Source organism: Chaetura pelagica, unplaced genomic scaffold (genome assembly GCF_000747805.2).
Source record: "Chaetura pelagica isolate M959 unplaced genomic scaffold, ChaPel_1.0 scaffold291, whole genome shotgun sequence".
Taxonomy (NCBI): domain Eukaryota; kingdom Metazoa; phylum Chordata; class Aves; order Apodiformes; family Apodidae; genus Chaetura; species Chaetura pelagica.
This window is the reverse complement of record NW_009952148.1, coordinates 86034-94672: the sequence shown is the minus strand read 5'-3', so window position 1 is coordinate 94672 and position 8639 is coordinate 86034. Positions and strand designations below refer to the sequence as shown.

Below are 8639 nucleotides of genomic sequence, written 5' to 3'. Positions count from 1 at the left end.
GCGATACCTTCATCTTCTTGGCGTGCAGCTTCTCCTCCTTGAGGTGCTCGCGCAGGATCTCCCGGTGATTCACCTCCTGCTCCTGGGCGAACTCGCAGAGCGTGTAGCGGCGCACGGAGTTGTGGCGGGGGGCCATGCCCAGGGAGCTGCCCCCCTGGCTGGGCACGCTGGTGAAGCCCTGACGCCGCGCGAAGTAGTAGACGGTCACCTGGTCGAAGCGGACATTCTTCCTGCAAAGCTGCTTCTGCCGCTTCAGGATGGAGGTGGCTGTGGGTTGGGGGAAGCCAGAGAGGGGCTTTAGCAGCAAAAAAACCCCTCCGGGGTCCCACAAAGGCCACCCACCCCAGTGGAAAGGGCTGGAGACCTCAGCAAAGATGAGGTTCAACAAGAATTGTGTGTGCAGTCCTGCAGCTGGGGAGAAAAAACACCCGGCACCAGTGGAGATGAGGGGTTGAGCTGCTGGAAAGGAGCCCCGTGGAGAGGGACCCTGGGGGGCAACAAGTGATCCAAGGGACAGCAACGTGCCCTGGTGACCAAGACAGCCCACAGTATCTTGGGATGTATTAAGAACAGGGTGGCCAGCAGGTCGAGGGAGGTTCTCCTCCTCCTCTGCTCTGCCCTGGTGAGAACTCACTTGGAGTGTTGTGTCCAGTTCTGGGCTCCCCAGTTCAAGAGGGACAAGGATCTACTGGAAAGAGTCCCAACAGAGGCTACAAGGATGATGAAGGGGCTGGAACATCTGAAGAGGAAAAGCTGAGAGACCTGGGGCTGTTCAGTCTGGAGAAAAGAAGACTAAGAGGGGACCTGATGAATGTCTATAAACATCTGCAGGGTGGGCATCAAAAATGGGCCAGTCTGTGTTCAGTGGTGGCTGTGACAGGACGAGGGCAAATGGCACCAAGTGACAACGCCGGGGGGCACCAGAGCCCGGCAGTGGGGCAGGGTGGATGATGGACACCCCTCCTGCTCCCCTCCCAACACCCCCCTCACCTCATGGCCTCCCCTTGCCCCCCAGCACCGAGCAGGTCCTGTGTGACCTGCCCTGGGTGTTCCTGCTGCAAGCAGGGGGGTTGGACTTGATGGTCTTCAGAGCTCCTTTCCAACCCCTGTGCTTCTATGACTTTCTGCTCCCAGCGTGGGTTGAGCTCGTGCTGTTGGCTCTGAGCTGGTGACACCTGCACCTGCCCGGGCTGCGCTCTGATCTCTGACACCTCCCAGACCCACCCCATCAACCCCCAAACCCGTCCATCATCACCATCCCCTCCAGTCACCACACACCTCAGTAGGGGTGAATGCTGGCAAAGGGGTTAGAATGGTCTGGGATGGGTATTGGACCCTGGTGGGGGAAATACTTGAAATTCCCTGAGGTCTCGCACGACCAAGGAGCTCTCTGCTCATCATCCTGAACAGGTTCCATGGGACCAGAAGGGGAAGGGCAGAGCCAGCCCCACACCCAGGGAAGGGCAGAGCCAGCCCCACACCCAGATGCCCGTGCTGCAGGCAGAGGTACCCAGGTGCTGGGCACTCACGGATGAAGCCGGTGGAGCTGGCGGGGTTGACGCTGTCGCAGCTGTCGGCGCTGTCGCTGTTGGAGATCTCGTCGTCCGAGTTGGAGCCGGGGGAGCCCACGTCTGCATCCTCAAACTTCCTCTTGAGGCCGGCGCCCGCGACCGCGTCCATTTGGCCTCAGTTCTCATGAGGAGCCTCCGGGCACCGAGAGGGACCTTTTTATTTTGCCACCCACTCTCGGGCGCCGGCCCCGGGTTCACCGCGTCCCTGCAGAGCAAGAAGCCACAGGGTTATTGTGGATAAACCACCACTGGGATAACCAGGAAAGGATCCCTTGGCCCTCAAGAGCAGCTTCTCCCTGTCCCAGATGAAGCCTCCAACCCCAAGGTGAGCCCAACCTCCCTGGCTCTGGGCTGTGCACTGTGGATTTCATGGAATGATCTCCTGTAAGTTCTGGGCAGCCCTGGAGGGGCAGGGTGGTGTGTTGGGGGGGGGGGCTGGGGTGGTGGGTTGTGGGGAGCAGGGTGGTGGGGCAGGGTGGTGGCTGCAGCTCCCTTCAACCCAACTCTCCTGTTCCAAACTGGTTCCTATCCCAGTTAACTGAGAGGTGGGTTTTCCAAGGACAGGGGGTGGTGCTGCCCTGGCACTGCTGCCCATGGAGCCCTGCACCCTTGGAACCACCTTTGCCAGCAGCTGGGGGCTCCCTCCCGAGAACACCAAAAGCTTAAATTGACCTTGGGGTGCACTTGGGGTCACCCATCCATGGCCAACCCAGATCAGCAGCTCCACCCAAGGTGTCAGAAGGGAAGAATCCCCCATGAGAGTCTTTGGCACTTCCCTTTTTTATGCCAACATGCTTCCAAAAAGGCAGCTCGCCCAGGGGGAGCCAGGAACTGCTCAGCTCCAGCCTGGGTGAGGAACATTTGGGAGCTGATCCTCAGGTGGGAAGAGCAGCAAACATCACTCCACACGTTCCCAAGGTCAACACAGCCCCAGTGGCCTCTGCATTTGAACCCAGCTCAGGGGCTGGGGCAGGAACCCTCTCGGGGAGCCCTTTATTCCCTGGGAGCCCCTGATCTCCAAGGGGCCCCTGATCCCTGGGGAGCCCCTTAACCCCTGGGAGCCCCTGATATCCCCAGGGAACCCCACTCCCCTCAGGCTGCACAGCCTCCTCCTCTCCCTCTGTTCCCTCCATCCAACCACGGTTCCCACAGCAACAAACCACAGAATGGAATAGAATGTTTGGTTCTGGAACCAGGACACTCCTGGTACCTGAACACCCAGCCCTGCAGACCCTCGGGGGATTTGCCATTCACCTGGCAGTGGGGGAGCAGAGGGGTGGGCTCTGGGTGGGCTCCAGCCCTGCTGAGGCCGAGCCCCCGTGCACGGTGCGACCTCCCAGCCCAGCTTTAAATATGGCTTTTTTTTGGTATTTATTTGAAGGCAAAAGGTTTCATCCTGTTGTTGAAAGCAGCTGTGGAACCAGCACACATGTCAGGCCCACCAGGCCCTCTCTGGAGCTGCTGTCACAGCCCTGGCCCCATGGGCTAGCCCAGGGGACAAGCAGAGGTGGCAACACCTGCTCCAGCTCCACCACCCTCCACACACCTTGTTTTACCCCCCCTCTTACCCAAAAACAGCCCCATTTCTGTGCCAGGTCCCCACAGCTGGGCTCCTGTGGGCACTGCCTGTCCCAGGGCTCAGCCAACTTCATCAGGCTTGTTTTAGGAAGAAGATAATTAACCAGGTGAGTCTCTGTAGGTTCTCCACTCCCTCCAAAGCAAACCTGCAAAGTATCTTTTAAACCCCTCTCTCTGTAGTGAGGAAAAGCAGTGACAGTGCCCAGGTGGACACCCCCACGTGTGGCATCACACCCTGGCCAGGGCTGGAGACTGGATCCTTCCCTGGATGGACCCATCTGGGAGATGGTTCCTGCAAAGAATGTTTCTTATAAAGCACTGACTCCCTGCACTTCAGAGGATCAAAACTGCTCCAGAGCTGGGGGAAAAGCAGCAAAACTCAGCAAGGTGAGCACCCACCCATGGGTGCTGCCCCAGGGGATGGCTGGGGTGGAGGAGGGAGGTCAGGGAGATGCTGCAGGGATCAGGCAGCTGGAAAATGAAGTTTTCATCCCATTTCTCCACAGTAGAAGCTCCCCTGCCTGTGTGTCATCCTCAGAGTGGTGATGGCTCCCCCCAGGAAACACAAAGGCCACTTGAATTCATTTATTAGCTCAGATTATCTTTTTTTTTTAAATAACCCCACACACACTTTTGACAATTCCCAGGGTGCAGAGGTGAGCTCAGCAGCTCAGGAGCCCCAAGATCCAGGAGGGAGCCTGGAGAAGCCCCTGGAGACCTTCACCCTCACATCGGGTTTTACTCTGCAACAGGGAGAGGATTTCAGCCCAGAGATCAGGGTTTGGCTTAAGCAAAGGAAAAGGAGGGCAAAGAGGCAGCATCCACCCCTTGGCAGGAAAGCTCATCCCAGACTCATTCATTCCACAGGGGAAGTCTCTCCCCCTCCCTCCTCACCTCCTGAACCGAAGACACAGCCAGGAAAAAAACCCAATACAATCAATTGATTATCAATGTTGGCAAGAGTCAAAGAGCGTGAGTGGGGAAATTTAAAACAAACCATTTGCATGTTTTGTTGGGTTTTTCAGTAGAGATGAAGCCCCAGGAAGGGACTTGGGATGGGGAAAGGAAAATCTTGACTCAAATACTGTGAGGAAGGGGCCACGAGACCCCAACTCTTTTCTTTCTGCTGTTAAATCAGACTGAAAGGAGCACAACTAAAAATATGATTTCTTCCATGTCAGTCAGGCTGGAATTCCCATTCAGAGTGGGAAGGGGTTCAGGGGAGAGATGGGACTTTCATGACCACAGATGCAAAGAGACTCCTGAGATAGAGCCAGTCCAGCCACAGGGCTCCAAGACCCGAGCAGGAAACCTGCCTCCTGGAAGCTCATCTAAGGTTGATTAACAAGCCTAGATCATCACAATTAATGCCATCGTGCTGCAAAAACCCCACACTCCTGGTTTGCCAGTTTCCAGCTTTCAGAAGAGGAGGAAGGGCAGGATGGGTGAGGGATGCTCCGTGGTCCATGAAGCTTGTTTGCCAACACCAAGGTATTCACCACCCTCTGTCCAGTTCCCACTGATGAGTTTCCTTTGGCCTCTCCTGGCTCCAGCATCACCCCAATGAACCCAAATCCATGTTGGATGTGCTGCCTGGCTGCTCCTCCACTGCCTTGTCCAGGCAGAGACCAAAATAGCAATTCCAGAACAAGGAGCAGGTCTGTTCCAGAAGGGCCACCAAGATGATCCAAGGCCTGGAGCAGCTCTGCTCTGGAGCCAGGCTGGGAGAGTTGGGGTGTTCAGCCTGGAGAGGAGAAGCTCCAGGGAGACCTTAGAGCAGCTTCCAGTGCCTGAAGGGGCTCCAGGAAAGCTGGGGAGGGACTTTTCACCAGAGAAGATGGTGAGAGGACAAGGGGTGATGGTTTTAAACTGAGAGAGGGGAGATTGGGGTGAGAGATTAGGAAGAAATTCTTCCCTCTCAGGTGGTGAGGAGCTGGGATGGGTTGCCCAGGGAGGCTGTTGATGCCCCAGCCCTGGAGGTTTTTAAGGGTGGGTTGGAGGAGGTTTTTGTGCAGCCTGGGCTGGTGGGAGGGGTCCCTGCTCATGGCAGGGGAGTTGGAATTAATGATCTTTAAGGTCCCTTTCAACCTGAATGATTCTATGACTGACTCTATGAACTGGGTGTTTCACAGGGCAGAACCTGCCAGATCAATGGTTGGTCATATTTTGCCATTTTCATAAACAAACAATTCTCCCTGAACACTTTCTGATCAGAACTGTCTTTAGTTCATTAAGTGTTTTCACATAATTATTCAAATGTTTTCTAATGTTGAACGGGAGAAACTGACCCCTCAACATCTTTAGACTTTGAGAGATGAGAAGATTGTTCTCTTGTTGTTCTTTAAATGCTCATTTTTACCAGGGACTTTAAGGATCTTTAAGGTCTCTTCCAACCTTAATGATTCTGCAATTCACAGGCAGGGACTCTCTGAGCATTCTGCAGGTTTTATGATCCTCTGGGCATCCTGTGGAAATTGTGATGGTTCCCAAAAATCCCATATGCATCAAGGGCTGCAGGACCAAACAACTTAGAGGATACTCAGTATTTCCTCCTTGTATTTACTCTACAAACTCCTTTCATCCCACCCCTCAAGCACCAATTTTCAGGGCAAGCCCAGTTTGAATAAGTTTCCCCTAAAATGCAAGAGCCAAAAGCAGATCCTGACGAAGCCTCCCAGGGTTTTGAGGTACCAGAGGTGTCAAACACAGGGACATGAGATTATTTTAGCAGCTGGATGAGAGGGTGGGGATGATGCATGAGCAGGAAGCAAACAAATAAATGTGTATATCTCAGAGAAGCATCCCAACCCATCCTGGCTGATAATGCCTGTATTTAAGATGGGATCATGGCAAGGATAAAAATCAGAAAAATATAATTGAGGAATAAGGAAAGGAGCCTGTTTCCTCCCATTGCAGCACTCTGCATCTCCCAGGAAGGTGCTGCTGGAGCTCAGAGGCAGCGCCAGTGGCTGGAAGGATCCAGGCTGCAATTTCATATTTCACCTCCCTCCCGAGATGCAGGCAGCTCTGGGCACCGATTGCAACGGGAAAACGTCTCACTCCTTGGGTGGGACACACCGAGAAAAGGGGCATCCCCTCCAGCAGCTGCCCCCCAGCTCAGCTCCCCCTCCCCGTGCCTGGTTCTGCAGCAGGATGAGGGCAGCTGGGGATGACACGGCAGCGTCACTGCAGAGCAGCACGTCCTGATGGTGGGTGAGCCTGGCGGGTGCTGAGCAACCCCCCAGTGCTGAGCAACCCCACTGCTGGGCATCACCCCCACTGCTGAGCAACCCCCCCAGTGCCCCCCATAGCAGCATTGCTCTGGGCCAGGCAGAACCAAACACCCTTCAGTGCTGCCTAGTAGGTGGAAAACCAGGTTCCAGCACCACCTCGACCCCCGTGAGGATGGGGAAACTGAGGGAAAGCAAGAGAAAGGCAGGGAGAAGCTGAATCCTCGCTCTGAGCTCCCTCCCAAGAGCAGATCATCTCCTCAAGGGCAGCTGGCGGGACAGGGACCCCCTCAGCACCCCCAGGGTGATGGAAGGATGGTTGAGGACCTCTTGGGAAGGGGTCTGGCACACAGACCACATGGCCAGACACAGCAGGGCACACACACCTCCCTCTGAGATGGGAAAAATCAAGCTCATGCTCAACAGTCACTGCAGAACTAAACCAGGAGCCATCAAATAGGGTTGGACCAGGAGGCACCTGCACCCGCTCCACGTCCAGCATGGCCACACTCCCGGCCTGCAGCCCCTCCAGGCCTCATCCTGGGCCAGGAATGAGGCAGCAGCTCCTCTTGACAAGCCCAGAAACCAGACGAAATATTTCCCACCCCTGCAAGAAGGGTCAGGATGTCTCCTTGGGTGCCGGGAAGGGGTTTGGCTGCGCGGTGGGTTCCCAGCTCTCCCAGCAGAGCTTTTCCCAGCACGTGGGGCAGGAGGCTGGTGGGTTTGCTGGGCTGTGTCAGGGATCCAGCAGCTCCAGCCCAGCCCAGCCAGCACCAGCCCTGCAGGCAGTGCCCAGCCTTGGGCCTGCAGGACCAGCAGCAGAACGTTGGGTTTCCATCCTACGTGGCTGCTAACGAGCGCAGCTAACGAGGAAATCTGGGCTACAGCTCCCACGGCTCCAGCTGCGCTTACACAACCAGCATCACTACCAGGAGTGATGGCTCCGGGTTGTCCTAGAGCCCTGAATCACCTCTGGGTGCCCAGATCTTCCCCCAGTGCTGTCCAACATCCCGGGGAAGCTCAGGCAGGAAAAGCCTGATCCCAAAAGCCCCACTCGGCCCTTTTTCCTGCCACCACAACCCGGCCAGAACAGTGGGTCCGTCCCACGCCACGTGTGGTGGTTCCACTGAACACCTTGATCCAAGGACCCCGAGGGCAAGGACAGAAGAACCATCCTTGTCCCTTTGGCCTGACCCCTCCCACGGGTGAGCGTGGGGTTGCTGAGCTCAACCTGGATGCCCTTCTCATCCGAGCAAGAGGGGCAAGACCCCAAGTACCAGCTGATGTGGGCACCCTCCAGGCAGCAGCCACAGCCCAGCTGGTCCTGGGCACCAGGGAACCACAGAGCACCCCAACCTCAGGGAACTCCAGCCCAGCAGGGTCAGCTCTGCTCCCAGGCATAGGGACCCTGGGGAGGGTCTGGGCAAGGAGAAACCTTCTCCACCTGAAGGAGGCCTCACCACTGCCCACCCAGAGAGGGGCCACCCCATCCCCCTCCTCACCTCCCAGCACCTGCAATGGGGGCAACTGCCCCACGACAAGACCCGACCCTGTGCCAAGACCCCTCCCTGACCTTAGGGACACCAGCCCAAGACCCCCAAGACCCCTCTGACAGCTGCTCCTCCTCCCCCAGGCCAACACGCCCCACAACCACCAGCTCCTTTCAGCCACGCTGTGGGGCCCCACTGCTGTGTGGCTTCTCAGGGACCCCCATAATGGCAGCCCCAACCCTGCCTCTACCCTAATGTGACCCCCTACAAGCACCCCTCCAAGCCCCCTCTAGGTTCTTAGAGGATGAAGCAGGTAGAAGGGCACCCCACACCCTCCACAGGACCCCCCATCCCTCTCAGAGCCTCCCCAGGCACAGGACAGGGGAAAGCCCCAGCTGCAAGGCCCCCTGTAGCCCCCCCCAATATAAGGGTGTCCCACAACCCCTGCAGCCACCACAGCCCCTATACAACCACCCCTCATACATCCTCTATAAGGGCCTGCTATAGGTTCCACCATATCTGCTGTAGCTCCCCCCTCCCAGCCAGAAAAGGCCTGTACATCCCCTATAGGGTCCCCAGCTATAGGCCCCCCTATAGCCCCCACCAGCTGGAAAAGGCCCTCACGTTACCTACAGGCATCCCACACACTCCATAGGACCCCAGCTGGAAAATGGCCTCACATCCCTTCTAGGCCCCTGCATTCCCTACAGATCCCTGAACTAGAAAAGCCTCCCCCATCACCCACAGGCCCCTGCATCCTCCACAGCCTC

General features: G+C 56.8%; 1 protein-coding gene across 1 annotated transcript in view; it reads right to left on the bottom strand.

The window, feature by feature from the left end:
• The window catches only part of CSRNP2 (cysteine-serine-rich nuclear protein 2), a 4260-nt gene extending 2580 nt beyond the window's left edge, over positions 1–1680 (bottom strand). The window contains exons 1-2 of the mRNA XM_010006378.1: positions 1530–1680; positions 8–267 (exon numbers count right to left, since the gene is read on the bottom strand). Coding sequence (XP_010004680.1) covers positions 8–267; positions 1530–1680 — 411 coding nt within the window. The remainder of the gene's footprint in view (positions 1–7; positions 268–1529) is intronic.
• Positions 1681–8639: the final 6959 nt, after the last annotated feature.